Source organism: Bombus huntii, chromosome 6 (genome assembly GCF_024542735.1).
Source record: "Bombus huntii isolate Logan2020A chromosome 6, iyBomHunt1.1, whole genome shotgun sequence".
In the NCBI taxonomy this organism is placed as follows: Eukaryota; Metazoa; Arthropoda; class Insecta; order Hymenoptera; family Apidae; genus Bombus; species Bombus huntii.
In genome coordinates, this window is record NC_066243.1 from 11,784,838 (window position 1) to 11,807,762 (window position 22,925).

The following is a 22,925-nucleotide window of genomic DNA, read 5'->3' on the forward strand; positions in this document are numbered from 1 at the left end:
CAGGGTATGTCTGTTACTGATCATGATTGCAGTCTAATTATGTTCTTGCCGAACCTGCGATCCCTCGAGTCATGGAGAATCGTGACGGGTTTGTTATTTCTTTTTAGGATTATTAATAGCATTATACGATAGATCGCCGTCGACTCTTTTAGTTGTTAAATCTCTATGCCCCCACGAGATCGTTTAGGTTCGCACGGATATTTCTCCCACGTCGTTGTTTATCCTCGGTGGTTAATTCGGAGCATGCAATCGCATTTGTAATACTGCCATCTCGTATCGCACTTGTTTACATTCTTTTCGTACTAGACTTTGTAACTCCAGAAATTCCGTTTCAAAAGCGTTACAAAGCATGCGACTCGTGCCATATGCCTGTGTATTGGGTTGGCAACTAAGTGATTGCGGAGTTTGTCATTACCACCTAATGTCAAAATCCGCAATCACTTAGTTGCCAACCCAATACCTGCGTTCTATAATCGCGTATTCTGTATGTTGAAGTGGTCACCACTTCTAAGAAAACTCTACATCTGGTTTTTTTAGTTTTCTCAAGCACTGAAGCCATCGACAGCGCGTAGACAAAAGACTGCGACGAGGTCAGATCATAAACATTGGATAACACAGCTAGCGTGCGAATCTGGACCAGCTCAAATTGTATTCTTGCTTATAATTATACTTCTATTTAAATATATTTTCTGCCTAACAATTTATCCACGAGTTTTCTCTGTTTACACATCGAATAACCTCAACACTGCATTTACACCTATGTGCGTTACTGCTGACTTATCCCACTTTGTCAGCATAATCCGCATTAATAAAGATGATACATACAGGATGACCGATTTTGATCTATAAATCCAAGTTACTCGTACGTTATATGTTGTATAAAAAATAAATCAGATGGAATGTGGATAGTTTCGTAGAGATCGTAAGAAGGTGACACATTATTTTTTAAATGGAATTTTATATTTCGCAATGCTCTGGTCGACGCAGTTCGATACTCTCTGCAAAAAGGCTGTTAATCTATTTCTACCGAAAGAATCATTACTTTAGCAGCTATCTCAGATCTTTCATACGTTAAATTCGATAAAGTAGAGTTGAAAGATTGTTCGGTAGAAATAGGTTAATACTTTCTTGCGGAGAATAATAAGCTACATCGATTCGTGAGTTAAAAAATATACAATTCCGTGTAAAGAAATGTCACCTTCGTACGATCTGCTCGAGTCTGTCTAAAGAAAACTATCTACACCAGATCGTGCTCCTCTGAGCTATTTTTTCTTTTATAGCACACGTAGCGCACGAGTAATTTGCGTTTGCAGACTAAAACCGTTCATCCTATATTTATTATAATAACGGTTTATCGTGTTACTGCCTCTGGACTTCATATAGCGAAAACCATCGAACGCGATAGCGTAAATCATTCTCGACATAAATAGGGGCTCGAGTCTTCTGCATAAACGAATTTCCAGCGCATTAGCGAGCAAACAGACGAACAAATCGCGTCACAGGGGGTGGATTCGTTAATTGACCATCGAATTAGCACAGCACGACGGCGGTTGACAAAATAAATAATTCATTTTGCAGGCCGGCCTCTCTGTCGCGGCTTCGATATTCCAACAATTCGCGAACGAGCACAAAATTCCGATTTGTCGTTCTGATTGTTGTTATTGTTTGGCCGGAACTGCGTCGCCGCGCAACGTTTAATGACACGCTGATTATCGGCTGGCACCGCTGCAATTAACGTGACACTTGCTTCGGTGAAATCGATTCGCTTTAACGCGTCGGTCACGACTCGATGCTGCGGTCCGGTCCTCGAATCGAAAAGTCTCGATGGACTGTCACGGCGGATCAAATATCCTGCGAGTACGAACACATCGGCGAACAGGAATGTTCGATCGCGATCCACGCTATCGAATTTCACGATCCGCATCGTTCATACCTGTTCGATCATCGCGATTAATGTTCGACATTCTGTTGCGTGGGGCTAAAATCTAAGTCACCACTTTCTTACCAACAATTCAATAATACGATAGATTGCCCGAAAACTTTCTTTCGTTTTATGATAGATGCACAACATTTTTTATTTCGTATTATTTTATTGATTTATACATTTTCTTCCAATAGAACAAAACAGAAAACGACTTGCGTCTATTATTTCCTTATAAAACGAAAGAAACTTTTGGCACAACCATATCTATAATAATAGTCTATATAATAGTAATATATAATAATAGTCTATATAATAATAAATAATAATAATAGTAATATATAATAATAGTCTATATATGCAAATAAATCCCAAGGAAACGACATGGTAAGAATTAATTACTCCAAGTAATAAAGTTCCTACGTATTAGTATCAAAGTCTAGCTCTAATTACTATTTCAATTTAAAGCTACGAGATTATTTATATCGCTGCGAAATCCACTAGAACAGCGACGCGGGGATCGTTGATAAGACCATTAACAAGTCTCTGAATTAAGCAGAATTACGTATTACTAGAAATTTCGTATACATATTTCCAGGTTTTCCTTCAGACATAGTAAGATGTTTAAAGTAACGAATACGCATCTACCGCTGTCACAAATATCCAAAAAGATCATCGTAATCCACGGAATTAAACCTGTCTCCTTGTCGCGATCCGTTGCTTTCTCAAATTCCAAAGATACAGAAGGAAGATGAATGAGATTCGTGGAAATTTACGACCGATGGTGGTCGTATCGTAGCCGATCGGTTAAAAGGGGTTGGAATTGATTGAAATTACGGAGGGCAGGATTACTTAGGCAATATGGTAATTTCGAAAAATAGTCGATATTTCCGGTGCCGGTGATATTATATGGAACGCGGAGCATGAACTCGCGTGCGTAAGCGTTAACTTCGTACCGTCAATTGCGAGTTTCAATGGAAGGTCTGGTCGTTACACAGCAGCCCGCAGACGATGGACGAACCCATCGATGGAAATTGCTGCCGCACTTTCGGCAACGACATCGACATTGTGGTCGATTTTGCGATTACGCGCGTTTCCTGTGGCAAATTACTTTGGTTTTGCTCCTAAGAGAGCGCTCGTTCGGTGCGCCGGCATGTTAAAAGCGTGTAAACGCGATTCGCTTTGTTCTCGGTCGTTCGTATCAGAAGCGAGGCGCGAGATGTTGCTTCGAAAGGAAGTCCGACACCGGGGCGAAACGATCGCGGAGAGAAAACGACCAGGAAGAAATTGGAACGATTCGGTTTCTATTGACCCCGGAATATTGTCGATCGAAGGAACGTAAAGTGAGAGAAGACCCTGCTGACGCATGGAACGTGTCGCAGTTGGGATAAGAATCTCGGGTAGAGCTCGTGCCGCCTATTCGTTCCACCTGGCGCACGGCGAATGGCTGAGATATTTCAGGCATGTACGACTCCATAAAGCCGAGGGAACGAATTAGAGCTACCAAAAATCGAGATTTCAATTAGCTGGGTCGGTCGTGGGTTAGCACGGTTCTCCAACTCTGTGTCAGGTCGGACAGCATAATTTGGTAATTAAAATTTATCACTTCTCGCGTAACCGGGACGCGCTGATGTATCGATTTCCTCCTAACCGGCCCATTAAGTTTTTCTACAAACCTACTTCCCGAGTCTTCTATCGCGTTACATTCTTTAGTTTTCGAATAGAACCACAATTTTCTCGTCACGAAAATCGAGAACGATACACGGACGGCGGTTCGTTCGCGACGCGTAAGACGCTGGCAATTTTCACGGAGTCACAAAGAGGTAAAACACGAAATTCCACGTCGTGGAAAACGCGTCCGGAATTCAGCGGAAGTTCGTTAACCTTCCTGTTTCAAAGAATACTCTGCTAGGTAGCTGTAGCTAACAGTCGCTTGCGAGTCCACGCAACTCGCTGTAACACTGGCATCGTTTCGTCTCTCGTTTCTCCGCCGGTACACCGAAAACCTAGCCACAATGCGAAATAGGTCATTCCGCCTCCTAAGACCTTCTCGAGAGGCTGGTCTTGTGACTCTCTAGTAGCGGAGGCCGGAGAAGAGTTTCTAGGTCCGTTGGAGCCTCTCGAGACGCGATTTCCTCTTTCCCCTCTTTCGGCTCCGTTCATCTTTCTCAGGCTGTTTCTTCTGTGCTACCGGTTCGACTGTCTCCACTTCTGCTCTTTATCCGTCTGGCCAGGAGCGGAGAACAAGTAGCCCGGTGGTTGTTGCGCGACCTCCCCATTCTGCGACGAACACGTGACGAGAAGAGATTGGAAAGGACAAGCGGCAGACCCGCGGACGAGACGAGACAAAGCGAGACCGAGAGCAAGGAGGACGAAAGGAACGGGAGAATAGGCGGAAGGAGGGTGAAAGAGGGCGCGAGAGGATTCCATCTCGATTCCGGGCACTCGCGTTCCACCGGCATTTCATCCGAGGTCGGGGACGCGGATCGGAAGAGGAGAATGTTGTCACCGAGTTCATTAACACGTTCCGTGCTTTGTGTACCATCATCGGTGCGCTTTGTCGCGCGAAAATAAGAACGAATAAGCAAGCAGGAAGAATACCAACGAACAAACCAAGAATATAAAGAAAAGAAGGTGCAATTGCATTGTAACGTCTTTATCCCATTCGTTGGAAATTTTGTTAGTTGCAGATATAATACTAAAATGACGTTTACACCAAGTTGAGAATGAAAGAAAACAGTGCCAGATAACTGGCAGCTGGCGTCGCTGAATAAAATTGCTGCGCACACTCCGCAAACTACGAGATATCGTCGGCAGTCTTGGTACATACGCTTACTGCGAGGTATCTCGTAGTTGGCAGTGAATGTTAAATGGAAAGGCTTTTCTACGAATCTAGGGACCGAGGAAACGTATTAATTCGAGCGTAAATCATTGTTCTTACGGACATATAGCGGAACAAAATGCCCTGTTGGATCGCGGTTCTCACTCGCTGCTTAGAAATTCCTGGCGCAACCGCCACTCGCGAACTTCGATCGACGCAACTCCGAACCAATTCACCTAAAATTCCTGCACGCTAGACCTTTTCAGCGTCGATGCATCGCGACGGGGCACGCTTTCGAGCACGTTCCGAGGCATCGTAGATGAGCGGAGGAGAGGCGCGAGGCCCGTCACGACTTTCGTGAGTCGCGCCAGGAACCGCCGGGCGTACACGGTACGTTTCGTTCCGTACGAAGCAGACACGGCTCGAGGAGTTCGAAAGTAAAACAGAGCAAAAGAACGCGCGGCGTTCGCTGCGTGCGGTTAATAGCTTCTTTCACCGAGACGAAGACGAAGCGGACGCGACTAGAGTACGATCGAACCTTCCGGCCCGATAGAAACGTCAACGTCAGACATCCGCGGGATACGATAATTCCACGGTGGCAACTTGGGATAAAGGCGCGTATCGTAACTGGAAACGAGCTTTGCCCCGCATATGCACGAATTAGTCCCTGGTACACTCGTTCGCTCATAAGCTGACTTTGAGGTGCAAATGGCGAATCTGCTTGAATCGCAGATTCAGATTCACAGACGATTCCCTGGGGTTCGAACTGTATCGAGAATTCTGCTTATTCTCTGCTTTCACAGCGAAATCTGCGATATTCGGTTTCTCGTTCGTCGATTCCCTTACGTTTCCTTCGTCGTACAAGGATCTTCGATCGCAATATCACCGCTATGAAATTATTATCGTAAAGCCACTGCGCGAACGTTACAATGATTATTCGAGACGAAGGAAAAGTACAAATCTCTTTAACCGAGGTACTTTCGAGACTCACTTTCTTGTAGATCCACTTGATGCTGCGACTGAACTTCGCCATCGGCGAGTCGTCCACGAGGAAGTACTTGACGGCTGTCGCCTGCTCCTCGAGCCTTTGCTCGGAATCGCCTCTGGGAATCGCTGACTCCTCCTCGCGGCGTTCCTCGCGATCGTTATCGTCGCTGTCGATCCCAGGCTCCGAGTATTCCGTGATCGTCGACAGCCTCTTCGCGCAACTGTCGTCCGTCGAAATGGCACGCTCCATCTCCAGCTCGTTCTTCGGTAAGTAGAATCGTACCACGAAGTGCTCGCGCACAGTCACAATCCTCGCATGGCTAACCGAGCACAGGACACAAATTGCCGGGTCCGATCTGGTTCGGTCGCGATTAGGGTCAACATTCGACACGGTCGGTTAAATATTTTCGACCCGAGTCCTACGCGCGCAAATCATTAGGATCGTTCGTTCCACGAACAAGATTTAAAAGCTTTTGCCAGAAAACAATTGAAATACCAAGTCACAGCGAAAGTATGTGTTTAACCGCGGATCTATCTGTAACGCCCACTACTGATTAGACAAACGACAAGCGAACGATTCGTCAAAAATCTGAGCAAGTCCACCTTGCGAAATTGTTTCGCAGGAACAGAATCGGTAAGGAGAATATCGTCGACAGATGAGAATCGAGCAACGTCCGGCCAACGAGCGGTTAGTAACATTTAACGACGTTCTCCATTCGCGACGCCGCATAAAGGGGAAACTGTGATCCTCGCGACATACGAGGTAAAGGTTTTAATCCGGCTGCGTTAAAGTTAATGCCGGAATCGCGAACCAACCTGCACTCGGTGGATGAAGGACCAAGAAAGGAATACCCGGTTGATTTACCGACTCAGTTACGTGCTGTCGTGGAAACGGGCTGGCGGGATTAAGGGCGAAAGGGCAGCCGAACGGGGACGGAAACACGCGTTTCCACTTAGTCCTTCGTTCCCTTGACACTCGCTTGCGAAATCCTTTCGTTGCTACGATGTGCCACGATGACTATCATCGATCACGCGTCGATGAAGTATCCTCGAGTGTCATTTTGCCGATGTACAGTAGCAAATACGCTTCTCTATGTATACGGTATAGTTCAATGGCACGATGCAAATACGGAATAACAAGTTTTACTAGGTAAATAAAATTTGCATCGGAGTGGAAAGGGGGTCGGCGTCGCGTCTTGTTCTCGAGTAGCAACGAGGAAGTTGTTCGCTCGAACAAGTGCAAGAGGAAATTCAGATTTAATTAGGTGTCGGCTGGCGAGCTTACACGGTCGAGGATTATGAATGAAGTGTCACGTTTCCAGCTGAAAATAGCCGCTCGAATCGACCGTTTTAGCCGCCACGGAATTAACCTCTTTTTCGTTTAATTCGTAATAAGCGCGATACGTCGCGTCGATCCCGGAAAGAGAAGGCCGGTTCTCTCTTTTAACGAACGCGGAACAACGAGAACGTTTGATCGTCATCAACCGAGCTATTGTTCTGTCTCTCTCTCTCTCTCTCGCGAGCGGACTCGTCCAGATTGTTGGCCCTCGGTTTCTGGGACGGCACAATTTTTAACCGATTACGCTTTCCTCTCACGGGCCTCCGGCCTCGTTCGTTTAAATGCCCCGCGACTCGACGAGAATAATTAATTACGGGAGGATCGTAGATGGTGACGATACCGGACCCTCGGTATTTACGGGATTTCTCCAACCTGTAGACTGAGACCAACTGAGACAGGCGATCCCTGTTTCCTCGTAAAGCGAGCGAAACTATCCACGATCGTAAAATCCTTCCTTCCTATGCTAACGAACGGTATAAATTTTATATGCAAGAACCCCAGGAAATCTAGTCTGTGGAAGAAGAAACGAAAGAACGGATATAGGACGCGCGGAGATCATCACGACGAGTATTCCGCAGTAGAATGTAACATGTAACAGTTCTAAGGCGTTTCCTGTGAATCTAGAACCAGTAGACGAGGCCAGAAGAGCTACCTGTTTACGCACAACACCGTTACGAGTCGAGGAATCTCGATGCAGTTTCATCGGTCTACGTCAGCCGATTTTTGTTGCGCCACCCTTCTGATTACCGGGAAGGAACGATAATTGCCGTTAACACGCTCGAGCGAAGCTTCGTTCGAGGCCTACGCTTCTGGTAAACGGACAACGCCGATCGCTCGAAAGCGTCTTCTCCGTTGACTCGATTCCCTTTTGAACGATAAATTAATTAACGCCAGTACGGATGGACGCTCTGCAACCAAGTTGGCGAAACAAACTTCCACGTCAATGGATGGACTCGGTCGTAAAATATCTGAGTATCGCGTCCCCGTTCGATCTCGCCCGCCACTTACGCGCGAGTGGTTCGCTATCCGCCCGAAAATAGCGCGATACAGAGAGCATAGCGCGTTCCACGTCGGTTTTTACGATTCCTCACAGCCAAGGTCGTCGTAAAATGGACAGCCTGCTTTCCAGTCGCGTCTCAGAAGCACGGCTAATTATATTTCTCTGACGCGACACGCTGCCGCTTCGAAACTTCCAATAACCTTTCGTTTTCAACTTTTCCAATCGCGTAATCCCGGCGACACGCGACTGCGAGCGAATTTTAACCACTGGTCGGTGGTATCGCGAATCTCGCGAATATCTACTTCGTCCACGACTTCTTCGAGATACGTATTTTGGTAATCACCGGGGTACTAGACGCGTGTCATTGAATGTAAATATAAACGCGTTCGCGTAAGACGTAGACGAACGATCGAGATGTAAAACGAGAAGGAGCGAATGCCATCGACGTATTAGCATTGAAAGTTCAAAGTTTCTTACTTTTCTTTTTTTTTAATAAATTCACCGTTTTCACAATTTCTCTTCCGCTTCCACTATCGATCCTGCACGGTGGTATCGATTTCACTAGACATCGACGCACCCACTAAACGACACGAAACTGTAACATAATCGACGAGAGAAACTCGAACGACGTATTCGCGAAGAGCACGGAGAAGAGGGCGGTCTGGAATCGGACTCAGCTGCAGCGGACTGCAACTACAGCTGCAGTCGCTGTTGCGACGTCGCCTCGCGAGTTCTCCGAGCGACACAACAGGCGTGTTTTGACTAGGTGGTTACACCGCTCTTTCGCCAGGGATCCGTGGCACTCGCGCCTCTTCTCCACCGGCTCCACCGACTTTATATTTAGACGTATATACATGCGACACGCTTTATTCCTGACGATGTATTCGCGCTAACAAGTCCACCGTTGCTCCCATTGCCATGCTCCACCCACGCTCTCTCGCTAATCCTCTCTCCGCGCGCGTACGACTCTATTCGTGCGCGTACACGCTACGCGATTGTCCGGTCGCCGGGTCGAGCAGCCTGGCTTTAACACGATACCGACCAAGCGTTGATCGCTCCATGCACGCGCCTGTAGAGGAGGATGGATATCGGTAACGCGACCCGGCTTTGATTACCGCAATTATTTTTCCCTGGGAGGTGAAAGGGGGAAGCGTCCACAGCGAGTCCAATCTTTCCATCTTCTATTTGTCATCGTGCGTAATAGGAAATTTCCCGCATAGAATTACGGTGGCTCGCGAAAGTATAAAACTTATATGTAGATTATTTGTACGAATATATTGCGTTGTGAAGTACGAGACATTTTGAAATTTCATTGTTACCATCGATGCAGACACGCGTTTATCGTGTCTCGTTACAGCGCTAACGAAATTACCAAAAGTTTCATACAACGTACTGCACGAATGTTCCTTTTGTTCATTGATTTATCGTTATTGTACTACTACACGATTTATATATTCGTATCCGTTAATAATAACCAAGCTTTAAATTAGAATTAAAATTAGAATTTCTTTTCCCGTAGCAAGCTACCTGCAATGACGGAGATGCGAGAGAAGAATGAACGCATCGTCGCATAGATTAAAACGCTTAATTCTCTTGTCTACAGGTTAACGAGTTAATTATCGCGTATTACTAATCTTACAGTCGGCGTGTCTTCATTCGAAACCCGTTTCGAATCTGAAATCTGGTATCCCGGAGCGACACAGTTTCGCGATGGAACGTTCGTCGTTGTCTATTCGCGCTAACTCCTCGCCAGTCCATTCTCCACCCACGCTTTCGCTCGTACACAGACGCGTGCGTGCGTGTGTACTCACGTAGGTGGATGCGTGCGCGTGTACGTGGCCACGTGCGTGCGATACGCGCACGCCCACCGTTCTCTCTCTTCTGCGTGACACGGATCACCGGGTCTCTCGGCTCCGTGTATGCGCCACGCTCATACATATTCATCGACGCGCGGGTAATCTGCTTAACGTAGGTGCGAGGCGCGCGTCGGACCTCCGATTTGTAACGTAGACGGATATCCGCGTTATCAAGTTGGTAGGTGTACATCGGCCAATATCTAGCCCGTAATTTGCCGATCGACGAGAACCGGTATAATTTCATTACAAAGCGGATTCGACGAGCCGCGAAAGGGCCTCTTCGCAGGTCGTGGCCCCGTTACTTGCGAAGGAGAAGGAATGCGTTCTACGATCGGAATTTATTCGACGTAATCGGCCCCCTTTTTCCCAGCAAAAGCGAGATTTCGTCGATCGCTGGGAAATAATTTACAGCGAGAATGATACGATACAAAGAAGCCATACGGTTGTAAGTAGACTGTGGTAGTTTAAGCAAATTTATATTTTTACGGACCCTACCGAGCAAGAGAAATGTGTCAGTTCTGTATATGCGAGAATTGATTGTAAATATTAATAAATAAAAAAAAAAGAAGTTCTGTATATCGAAAAGTATAAAAAAGCGGTGATGTTGCCAACACTGTCTCGAGTTTCGAGTTTTCGAAAGGCAACTCTGCGCTAAATCCTCGTTCCAGCTCTTCACTCTGTCGCATCTCTGCCAGTTTGTAAATCGAGAAAGCTGAATTTAAAGCTCATGAAGTTTCATATTATCGCGTGGGCTTGAAAGTACTAAACGTTCGTTGCTGTCTAAGTAGAATTTTCGTTATATTATCACGCATTCCTTATACCAATGAGACATACGCGAATCGATTAACTACATTTTTTTTTTATAAAAAGAGATAGAAGGGTGACGAAATGTATCTCGTTTAAAGCGATATAAATCGTGTGCATAATGAAATCTAGCGTATCTGTTCGAAACAGCGAAAGAGCACGTCGAATCGCGTTACCAATTTCGGCAAGTTTTTGATCGTCGAATGGCACGATCGTTCACCTTTCTTCGTATGGAACGAGCGCGGTGCAATACCGTGCATGGAAAGCTTTGAAACGAGCGATACACGTTATGGCGATCGCGATGCACGACGCCGGGTTGTTGCGCGTCGGTTCTCTGCCTATGCACGCTCGTTTCCTAGTACTTTATCTCGAGCTGGTATCGGCACACGGCGTGCATTATAGCACGTGTGGGTACGCTCAAAACCGAATGCAGCAGCCGTGCCACGAAAGCCAGGTTCGGTAAGAGTAGCCTCTCTGCGACTGACTGACATCACGAAACTCCGCCGACTCTGTTTCTGTTATCATTAACGGCGAAATTCCACTTCGTATTCCGCCGGTATATAGCGCGATCATCCTCGTCCGACGTCGTTTCCAACAGCCGAGTTCTTACTCCGGGGTGGCATAAATTTCCCAAAGCTGTTGCCTGTGCTAGCTGCTGAATCGAGTTTTACGAGCTCTGTTATTTCGAAATTCTACTACTTTTTGTCCCTCCGCAGCGTGTCCGTGGGATAAAAAATGAGGGCGATGATCGAAAGATCCGATTTGTTCGACACAATCAGAACACGATAGAAAAACGAGGTTCGTCGATTTTGACTTCGCTATGATCCGACCGAAGAACATTACAGCTACTAGAACCCTCGATTAGTCAAAGTCTGGATTTCAAGTAGACACGATAAGCGGTTTTTCCTTTTCTTCGAACAGTCAAGATCGTTGAAACCATTGGTACAAAACTACGCCGACAACGAGATCTGCCGGCTTTTTCATCCAGCGAGCCAGCTTCTGGATAGTGTCAGCCTATTCTGAAAGGCACTGTAGCCGAGGACAAGGAAGGCTTTCAGGCCGGACGATGAAACGCAGAGAGTCAATGACAGAGGAACCCTTGGCGGGTTCTCCCTTCTTCCTTCGCCTACCATCGACCTTCCCCTCTTTCTCTCGACGAGTCCGTGCACTTTGCACTTTGCTCTCCTGTTTCTGCCACGGGACGATATACAGTCTCAACTTTCTACGCTCTACATGCAGCTTCATCGCGTTTCTTACGTGTTATCCCGCTTTAAATCCCGCTTGTGTTCGCGCCGTACAACTTTCGCGCAATTTACTCGCTCGTACACACGCGAGAATGGCCGTGCAAACGCGTTAGCTCGCCACGTATTTCAGCGTGTACGTGCGATCCTTTTTGGGCAGGCACGCTTCGTTAGTCTGGAAGCGCGCAGAGCGTTCCGAAAGTAGACACGAGGAGAGAAAAGGTAATTCCATGTTCTAAGAACGACAAATAAAACCGGTGATGCGAGGAATCCTCGCATAATCACGCAGGAAAATACGAGTGAAAATAACGCCGGAGAAACGCTTAATTAAAAGAAACCTGCCTTGGACCGCTTCCGCTTCCTGTTAACGCAGCGAATCTTCCTCTACGATTCTTCTACGATTTCGCGGTCGTTGCTCATAGGAAACAAAAGAATATTCTCCACGAGGAGAAACTATTTCTAAGAGAGCCATTTAATTCCAAGTCGCCCACCTGGTCGCTGGTTCGAAGATTGTAAAACGAGCGCAATACTCGGCTACGGCGCTTTGTACCGCACGCAATGATACGACATACACGCGTCCATTTACCGACATTGTACCGGCGACATCTCGCTCAGACTCGCTCGTCTTAGAACGCTTCGAGTGTGGAAATTCGTCTCGATTTTACGCGCGGCAAGATACCAGGACGGGCGTGGAATTTTGATACGCACGAGGAATCGGTGAATTCGCAACAAATTCCCCAGGAGTCGCCTCGAGAAAGCTGATTAGAGAGCAGAAAGAGGAACAGAGAAACGAACAGAGGATGGAGAATAGAGGTGAAACGAAAGAGGTCAAAGGTGCGGGAAAGCATGTGGGTTGAGCCTGCGCTCCTAGCCCGCGCCGCCTAATTGAGCAACGATAACGCTCGTGGTCCTTGTCGACATCTGTTGTCATTCATCACCCGGTACGCGAGATTAAATTACGAGCTTCCCGCTAATTATGATTTATACGGGCTTGATGGAGAAACGTAGACCAACCGTCTAGCTACCGTAATTGTTCTACTCGTAGTTCTGAATGAAGTTACCATTACGCAGATTCTCCGAAGACCGTACGATAGAGCGGAAATGAATGTCGGGTGCGGAATACTAGTTTGAAAGATAAATTGAAAGGGAGGTATTTGAAGGAAAAAGTCGGTAAAGATAATAGTCCCGTGGCGACGTCGTAAGAATTTTATAGACGTCAGCGACGTTTCAAGAAGCTCGTATCTTCAGTCCAAGGAAAGAGCGCCTGAAAGTTCGCGACATCGAATAAAAGGTACTTAGAAAGGACGCCTTAAAAGTGCCCAGAGCGAAAACCGTCTGAGCGCATCCGATCGAACGAGGACTCTAAAGTGACGCGAGCAAAGGGGATACAACCGGTCACCCCATTCGCGTTTCCTGTATCGCAACCCCTACGCTGTTACCGTGGCTGTTGTCGCGCAAGTATTTTACAGGACGTTTAAATCGCGTTCGTTTCCTCAGGGACGAACCTAGAAAAAAATTTCGAGCGATTTCTCAGCAAGCGACGACACGGAACATCGTCGCGATTTGGACAATGAATTTGCAGAACGATGGACGGCGGTGGAACGAAACGTGGCAAATACGAGCGTTATGGAGCAACACGGCAAGAAAAATCGGTTCCCCCAACTTCTATCGTCCTCGCCATCGTTTGTTCAAAGAGATAGCGATTTGGAATGGGAGGAAGCAACCAAATTCGAAATTGCACGCGATTTATGGAGGAAATTCGCGCAAGATCTAACGATCGATCGCCGAGAATTTTCGTGATTGGTCGGCCAAGAAGGAAGGGGGCCGCAAGAAACGAAACCGCAGAGGACGGAAGGGGAAGAGGACTATCGTAGATCTTGTACTACCGTTAGCGAGCGCTCACGTGCACGAGATGTTCGTGGTGGAAGGCGTTCGACGCTGCGGCCACGACACTGGCCTCTTCGAAGCGGTGCTAGGTTCGCGGAACGTGCTCGACTTCCGTCAAAAGAAACAGCTGCATGCCGTACGCGCTACTATGCGAGCGCAACGCCGACTATCGATGTCGTAAATCTTTCTTTTCTTCGACCACGAGGTCGTGTCCCCTCGTTTGTACGTCATAAACCCGTTTACAGCCGTTCTAATCAATGGGAATTTATAATAACCCTTTTCGTTCGGAGAAGAAGCCGCACTACGAGCCGAGTTTAAGTCCCTTTGAAAGCTAATTACGTACTCCTCGACCGGCATACACGCACCATCTTTTCCACTAGCGAGGACGACGAATATTTGCTCGCAAATGGCTCGCGGTGTCCTTGTACTCTGAACGTATACCCTGCAGCTCGTTTAATATTTTATACGAACCCGGCAAAGTATTACACGCAAGTAAAAAAAAAGAATGGATAAACGCAAACAAACAACTAGAGATACGCAAACCGTACGTAACAAAGTGAACGATAAATACGGCATTCTCGGGATAAGCGGCTCTCCGCTATGAGAGTGTAAAGCTGTATAAGAATGGGGTGGAATGGGGCGTTAGGAAGGGTCGGTAAACGACACGGTTTCCAGAAGTAAAATCGAAGAGGCGCGTTTCTTCGAAACAACTGTTGTTCTTCGCTACTGGAAGTCAAACAGAGGTGCGAGCTGGAATTTGTCCAAGGGCCGGGAATCTAGTTCTCGTAACTGGAAACTCACGGAAGATGTGGTAGTAAAAGCGTGCATACGTACGACGTGCGTAACGTAATCGTTGCATGGGAACGACACGTATCGACTCCCTTCTATCCGTCAACGACACGTAGCAGGGAAGAAATAGCAGCACGTGCGAACGCTTTCGCGTGTAAACGCGAGTTGTCCCCGAGGTAACGTTCGATAGCTGTCGTCCTAACGTCAACATCCACGCCATTTTATAATGGTCTGCCAACGAGGAACGATTTTCGCGACGTGAACATTGTTCGCACCGGAGGAAACAGCCTAGCGTTTGAGAAACTTGCTCGTGACACCAAGAATATGGTCGGCGGTACGTTGAATCGATCGAACGTCTTGACAACAGCCAACCGATAGAGCGTCGAGATTCGTGCTTCTGAATGACTATATTTAACGACGCGCGATATTTAAACTGCTAGACAGAGAAGAAACTCCTTCTATATAGCGTGTTACTCGGCCAACGTCGGCCGGTCAAAGAGTCAATAAATCTCGGTTGTTCGCCGGTTTTCAATGATGCTACAGAAACGATGATACATGGCCGACGGATGTCTGCGTTATGCGTTTAGCATCGACGCAGTCGTCATTTGTCAAGATCGACGCAAAACAGTGGGTCAAGCATAGAGCAGACACGCTAGATACGTGGTGCGGTCATATATCATTTGCGTGGTTCGCTGCAACCTATCCTGTCATTGCGGGTTCTCGCGCGTATTATTTGCCCGATTCAAACAATGCAGCACCGACAATTTATATAGGGGTTAATTAAAGCATTCATTGTCTAACTGTTCGTTGGTAATTTCGTTGTTTGTCGGTGCCCCCCCCCCCCCCCCCCCCCCGCCCTTCGACCGATCTTTCATTCGTGTTTTACCGATTGTTGAAACTCTGTGAAACAACCGCCATCCTTCCATTATTCCAAACGCTTTTTCTCTTGCGTTTCCACCGACTGTCACCTTTCGTTTCGAAACGAGGAAATCCAATTGCGATTCCATTTAAAGCTTAAAATACACGCACGGGATGTCGCAACCTGTAATTTTCTCAATTTTCAGCGAAAACAACGAATCCCATTTCGCCAGCGAAATCATACTAATCCCAGTGAAAGATCACGTGCGTGCACACACGCGCTGCTTTTCCATCGTTTCAATCTGTCTACATCGCCAATTGATTCCGATATTATCGCCCCATTAATTACTCGATCGCGGCAGAATATCGCCGCGAATTCCCCTCCATAATATCTGCAAACGTGCAATCTACGTGGCAATTTTCACACGTCCATTACGCGTTTACGTTCGATATCAGAAGCATTTGATCAAAATCGAGAACGAAAATCACCGCTGGCCTACAGGATTCGCACGACGACGCGAACGTACCGCGTGTCTCGCGCAGACCAGTTGCGAAATGGCCGTGAAATTCTGCGATCGAGAATTTCCCTGGCCGATCCATTCGGTTGTAGAAATAGCAATTACATCCGAGTTTAACATTTGCAGGACCGTTGGTCGCTTGTACGACGTCGCCACAAAAGGGAGCCGATAATTAATTTAGCACCGTTCGATCGATCTCTCGTTCTCTATCGAGCGTCGAGTGTATGGAATTGTCATAACACGCGACCATTAAAACACAGACAAATTATTATCGTACGTGTACGGTGACGAAATTTTTTTACGCAAGATTTCGCAAAGCGATACACTGCGATGTCAGAGAAATATTTTTTCACGTACGATAAGATCGTACAAAGGCACGAAACAGAGGCGTTGTCACCGTATGTGACGTTTTATTAATCCGATCAGCTGACGCGAGCAAAGTCAAACATTGTCGCGATATTTAATCGCCAGCTAAAACGGGAACGACGAACGGGGCGGATAGCGGATCGTGTAAAAATAAATACAGAACCAGCGATAAATATGCGAGAACGTACACGTCCGTCGAAATAGCAGTTCGCGAGAGTCTGCTATGTTTACCGTGACGATTGTCGCAATTTCGTTCGGACAACTTGGTAATTCAAAGCGACCTCGCGGATCTCGCTTGTAATCGATTCGATGGCTATCAAAAACCCGTGGAATTCGTGTCCCAATTATTCGCCATCGTGCAACCTCACTTTTTGATAAACTATGCGCTATAAAAGCGAAACGGTTACGGAGCAAAGATCTATCGATCGAGCCAGCGAAGTTTGGTCAATGGAATGCCTCGTTTTAATTAGGATAGAACCGCGCGGAAGATCAATGTTAGTTGAACGATTGAATCAGGAGAGGAAGCAGAGGGTGTAACCGCCATGTAAACTGCGTTTTCGAATAACTTACTTCAACAATGTTCAAGTTTCTTCGTCGATTAAACGTTTCAGGCGATCGTGATCACGTTGAAGAAACTTTTGGTTTCCCGTATAAATATCGCCTTGTCTATTCGTAGGTTGCGTAAATCGTGACACCGCGCAAAAACCGTAGGCGTAGCAAGAAAGACGACGGTTCTTTTGAAGCGAGAGGGTAAAAATGCTGGACGTTTGGGTGTCGAGTTATGCCGAGACCAGCTATTTTGCACGTTTTATTCCAGGGAACAAGTTTCTCGAGGCTAGAATCGTGTTAAAGTTCCAAGGTGACGAGGGACTATGAAACTGCCGTGGCACGTGCCATTCTTCGGTCCACTTTCCAACTTAAATCACGCGTTAGAACAGATACCAGAGATCGTGCGAAAGAAGAACAATCGGCAAGTTCGACGACGAACGAGTATCTGGATTCCACGACCTCGTAATTGATTCGTAGGTGACCTCACGGCTCGCATAATTTCTCCCATTTTACACAAGGCTGGCACACTGTGGATCTGGGTGACACTCATCCACCAAGTATATTGAACCTGAACGTTCCCCTTCCATGCAATCCGGTATACTTTTCACCTGATCTCTCCAAGGTCAGGCAACGAGGAAACAGGTATATATGTACTATGCTTTCATCGATTCAACCGGCGCGCCTGGCTATCGTACGCTCCATTATACGTTTTTGTTTCGGCAATGGCCGCTATTAGCCGATGCGATCTCGATGGTGTATTTTACTTTACTTATCTCGCTTCACGCCGATATTTCGTTTAACTTTACTCGCCTGTACCTCGATCCAATGCAAAGCAATTATCTCGAACGATCGATACGTATCGGGGCAACACACTCTGGCTAATTATGGAGCAGCGTGTTAAAGATGGTGAAATTTCTCCTTAGTTTTTCTACGTTCTTCTCACGGTTCGTGCTTTTCTCCGGCTCTCCCTGTCAAGTATTAACCCGGTAGCCTACTTCCTGGCGCCAACAGCCTCGAGCCTTTCGAAAATACTTTGCGTACCTACTCGCCGTTTCCTACGGCACGTCGGCTCGAAAGAAGCCCTATTCACGTTCACAAAGGTCCGAGGAACTCGACATCGGGTAAACGCCCGAATGCAAGGAAACTAGGAGAAACGCTGGTTTTTACCTTCGAGCGTAAACTGAAAACACCTATCACCTTCCCACTTTTTCCCCACCTTATCTTAAACCTGTGTAAGCCGAAGGGTCGATGACGGCGTTCATTCGTGAAATTCACTTGCTCCTCGGTGAAACTATCTAAGACCGTGTTTATCGTATACTCTCTTCGAGGAAAAGGGTTGTTGAGAAGTTTCAAGAGGGGGGTGACACGAGTACCGTAAGGGATATCCGCGAGGTCGAGGCTTGGTCGAGTATGTGCATCCCGGAAGTATGTTTGGAATCCATTTTCTTAGGAACGAAGACAAAAGGAAGGGAATCGTTTCTGTTTCCTTCAAGACTTTTGCCCTATTTCAGTAAAGTTACGTAGCACGTAACAGCTATATATGTATATGTACCGTTCGGTTAACAACACGTACGAGTCGTTGCGTAATTGGAGAAACATTTACAAATTCCATATATATATATATATATATATGGAATTTGTAAATGTTTATATATATATATATATATATATATATATATATATATATATATATATATATATATATATATACTCGATATGCAAATGAGAATAGAAAGAAGAGAGAAAGAACACTTACCACCTCGGCAACGTTGCCGGAACCGTCCCTCATGCCATCTCTGTCCGTGCGTCCCCCTGAAAACGGAAATGCAAGACATTATGAAAATCGGATAGTTGCATAATTGGCGTAAAACGATCGCGCTTCGATAACTCGCGTCGTAAACTCTCACAAAGACGGACCGTACCGCCGCGTATCTCTCGTTCTTACTCGTATTCGCAAGGATTCAGGCCAATCGTCACACTCGAGTGGTCGACGAGCACGCTAGACGGAAGTGGCACGAGTGCGTAAACTGGAGTCGCGAGCCGATCGACCACTCGCGTGAATATCATTCGACTTTGTTACCGCTTTTCAGGGAATCTGGCTCGGTCGTTCGTGTTATCTGTACCGACTTCCGCTCTTGCGTATAGTCACCGTTTAACAGCAATGAATGCAATCGAAGCGAGAAATTGTACTCGATTAAACGTTCGCAATTGCTCGATACATTTTTCCTCCGATGAATTATTCAGAGACGCTGAGTCGTCTAGTAAAAGTTTTGCAACGGAGAAGATTGCTCAACCAGTAGCTCTACGGGAACGCGTGTGAATGAATCGGATCGCGGGAGCAACGAGCTATCCAGGAAGCGCCATATCTTCCCCGTTTCTTCTTTGTTCTTTGCGTCTTGCGATTTTCAAACTCAATACGCGCCGTTTACCTTCTTCGTATCGAATCCGAGCGTAGACGAGATCGAGTCGCGATAACGAAACGTTCAATTAGCGCGACCAGAGTGCAATGACCAGCGCCGTCGCGCTAACACGTAATAAAACACGGAAACGCATGGTTAAAATTCAGCCAAACGAGGAAGGTTGGAACGGCCAGTTAATTAATAGAAAATTGAACCGACGCGGAGAAAATTAGTCCGAGGCATGAGCCGCGACCGATAGAACGGTATAACGTTCATGAAGATTTCATTAGGCGCGTCAAGATTTTTCAGTGATCGCGATCGATATCGACGCGATCGAACAGCCACGGGTTCCACGCGCAGCTTCGTCGAAACAATCAACGTCTTCTTTTCGTTTACGAGGCACAAGCGAAAGGTAGAGGTGGCTCGGGCCCGCAACTTTTCCTTCCCAAATGAAATTTAACCGAACGTAATTAGCTTCGAGGTAACCGTGCGGCACGAGCAATGGCGTAAGTGGTGCCAAAGGATTTCCGAGAAAACTTCAACTTTGCTCCGTTGGCCGAGCCGATCTTTCTCCTCCGAGAGTGCGGCGCGCGCGTGATTCCGCTACGAATGGCCTAATCACGCTGGCTTTTGCTAATAACACGTTCTCTTACGGCGAATCGAACCATTCGAATAGCGATAGTTGCCTTAGGTCTGCATGTAGAAGCGAGTTCGATGACCTGGACAACCGTTGAGTCGTTCAAGGTCTCGAATGTGTGACAAAACGGTCTTAAAGCTGCAATTTATGTCACTCGAAAACGATGACGAAAGCTGCGCTTTCTAGGTCACTGCGTTACGTGTTTATTACCTTATGTAATCGCGGGAGCAGTCACTGAACCGCTCGTAAAACGAAGCAAAATAACGCAATAATATTTTGTCCAGTTTTCACGAATCCAGTATATTCGGTATTTTCGACTTGAATCGAAAGTCGACTCTGGTCGACTCTGGTAAAATTATCCGTTTTTTCTTGCATTCTTTCAGGCATTTTTTTTTTTTTTTTTTTGAATTCGACGCCTTTCCTCTGTGGTTGAGACGAATCCTCGTAATTTCGCGGCCGTCTTCCTTTCTCCTAACGTTCTTGCGGCATTTCAGACGGAAAAGTGTTATTATCCGTCGTCGAAATGTACACCGAGAATTGTCAGACAAAGTATACGACAGTTAAATAAATGTCAGCCGCCGCGGCAGCACCATGAAATTAGTAGCTCGTATAATTTTCAGTCGCGAAACGCAAGCAATTACACGCGAATAGAATCTACGAAATTTGTCGATCCGGCGAGCAAAAAATTTACGTGAACGTAACTCGGACGAGTTATTTTTTTCTTTTTTAACACGTTCGCTATCACGCCGCGGAGAAGAAATTCCACCCACAGCCCATTACTTTTTCTTTCAGAATTCTACAAAATATACTACAGGTTTTTATTTGGATAGTTTTAAAACCTAGTAAATGAGCATGTAAATCTAGTTTTTCAGTCACAAATCGTGTCACAAATATGTGACGCTGGGCCACATGGAAAATTTTATTCGATTCATAAAGTAAATAACATTTCTACTGGAATAAATGTGCCATATTTAACTATACAAACGTGTATTTAAAATTAATGTAATTAATTTATATACCGCGGAACATTTTGAAACATATACTAATACATAATCCTATTGGTTCACACTCATTAGTTTTGCATGCTTCGCATGCATACCATGTGGCAGTGGATTTCTTTCTCCTCGCACGAACACGGCATCTTAATCTTTTCTCTAATTTTATTGAAAAATGTTACATCCCGCTAAGATTGAGACTAAGGACATTGGTATCGATATTAAGCAATTTTAGTGCAAGATTATTTCTAAGCTGTAAATAAGACATTTTTTGAGAAATTAATTCTATTCAGCAGCCAATTCCTATTCCAAATTGCTATATTAAATAAACGAAAGAAAACTTTCGAATACCGGCGTATTGCTTTTCGTGGCGTGGAATAATATGCCGTCATCTGATCGCACCGATCAACCCCAGACATGTTTTTGTTACAATCGAACACAGTACGAGCTTTTATTCCTTTTCTTCTTGAAGATGGTATTTCAATTAGATCTGTGTTATGCTTCGTGGATGTTGTTAATACGTCTCGTTTGTCTTTCCATTTTTGAACTAAGGTGTTATTTTTTCTTTTGAAAATACATTCTCCAGTTTATAATTTCTGCTGAATTACAACCTTGAGATTATCTTTACGATCTCTCCTTAGTGTCTCAACCACGTAAGTTTTATTTTTGTACAAAGAGATGGCTAGTTCAACGCTAATGTAATAATTGTCCATGTAGATGTAATAAATGTCCTTTTCCCAAATAATCATTTAATAATCTATAAACAACAGAGAAAGCACGCCCGATTTCATTGCGCACTGTATTTTTGCAGAATAAGGAAGAATATTTAATACGAATGTATAATAACATTGATTCGTCTATCGATAAATTTTCACCAGGATAATAGCAATCCTTTATATTTTTTATCCAATGCTGCAATACTTGATCAATTGTATGAAGGCGGTACAATTTATCACACATTTGGTCATAGAAGCGAAGGCAGCGAAGAGTTTTCTTATGTAGATTTCAAGGCATTGTTTTGCTAAGTTGAGGTTGATAATAGAGTGCATAATAGTAGGCGGTCGAATGTTGCCCATGGCAATATATAATCCTAAGGATTGTTTTATTTCTTTAACTGAAGTTGGTTTCCATTCTTTTTGCAACATGGAAAATGCATGTATAAGATATAACAACAAAGCTCGAGCATTTATCCAATTCGCAATTTTCTGCATAACAAAATCGCCAAGTAATAAACAAAACGCATCTAGTATCGAAATATTTCTTGGAAGATTTACTCTTAGTCCTGCCTTTCCGGTAAAATTATGTAAAACGGGATCAATGTTTGCTTCCATCCAATCACTGTTACGAGAATCATCACAACCTTCATCAAGAGAATCGTCGCTTGTGTTAGAAATGACTGGTAAATGTATCCTGTTAAGATCGTTATCGTCTGACAAAGTACTAGTATCAAATAAATCTATGATATCTCCATCATATTATCTGCTTTCATCGCTCGAACCATCATATAATATTCGTCTGTTTTTCATGAAAGATCTCCTGGATAGGAAGATTTACTTACTACTTTATGACAGTTATGTATTATACGACAATAATATATATTCAAGATTACTTACATATCTGTTATCTATTTTAGCAATTGCAAAACTGAGTAATATCACAGAATACACGAGGAGAAGAGTTAATATTTTGTTTTAATAAATTATTTTAACTATATAATATAACCTCAAACCATACGCGCTGGTATAGATTTGACCATTTTCGGCTATACTTGCCAAGTTCAGGGTAGGATCCATTTGTTTCCACAGAGATAACAAAAATTGATTGTCGTCGCGTGTCTATGATGCTGGGCTCTCAATGGAAAATCGGTGCGTCACAGTGCGACGCTGGTAGTATTCGAAATAATCGTACGTGCGATCGAGGCTAAAAAAAATTCGAATGGTCTTACAACGCCCTCGACA

At 45.4% G+C, this 22,925-nt stretch overlaps 1 protein-coding gene across 5 annotated transcripts in view; it reads right to left on the reverse strand.

Moving 5' to 3' along the window:
- Positions 1 to 22,925, reverse strand: part of LOC126866515 (putative uncharacterized protein DDB_G0271606) — a 108,439-nt gene that overhangs the window by 82,729 nt on the left and 2,785 nt on the right. Inside the window, exons 1-2 of one of the 5 annotated variants that reach the window (XM_050620182.1) lie at positions 18,859 to 18,945; positions 18,693 to 18,748 (exon numbers count right to left, since the gene is read on the reverse strand). In XM_050620182.1, coding sequence (XP_050476139.1) covers positions 18,693 to 18,725 — 33 coding nt within the window. In that variant the 5' untranslated portion in view covers positions 18,726 to 18,748; positions 18,859 to 18,945. Of the gene's footprint in view, positions 1 to 5,733; positions 6,321 to 8,570; positions 8,985 to 18,692; positions 18,749 to 18,858; positions 18,946 to 22,925 lie in introns of those variants that run through there. The other 4 variants (XM_050620177.1, XM_050620181.1, XM_050620176.1 and 1 more) reach the window with 4 other exon arrangements.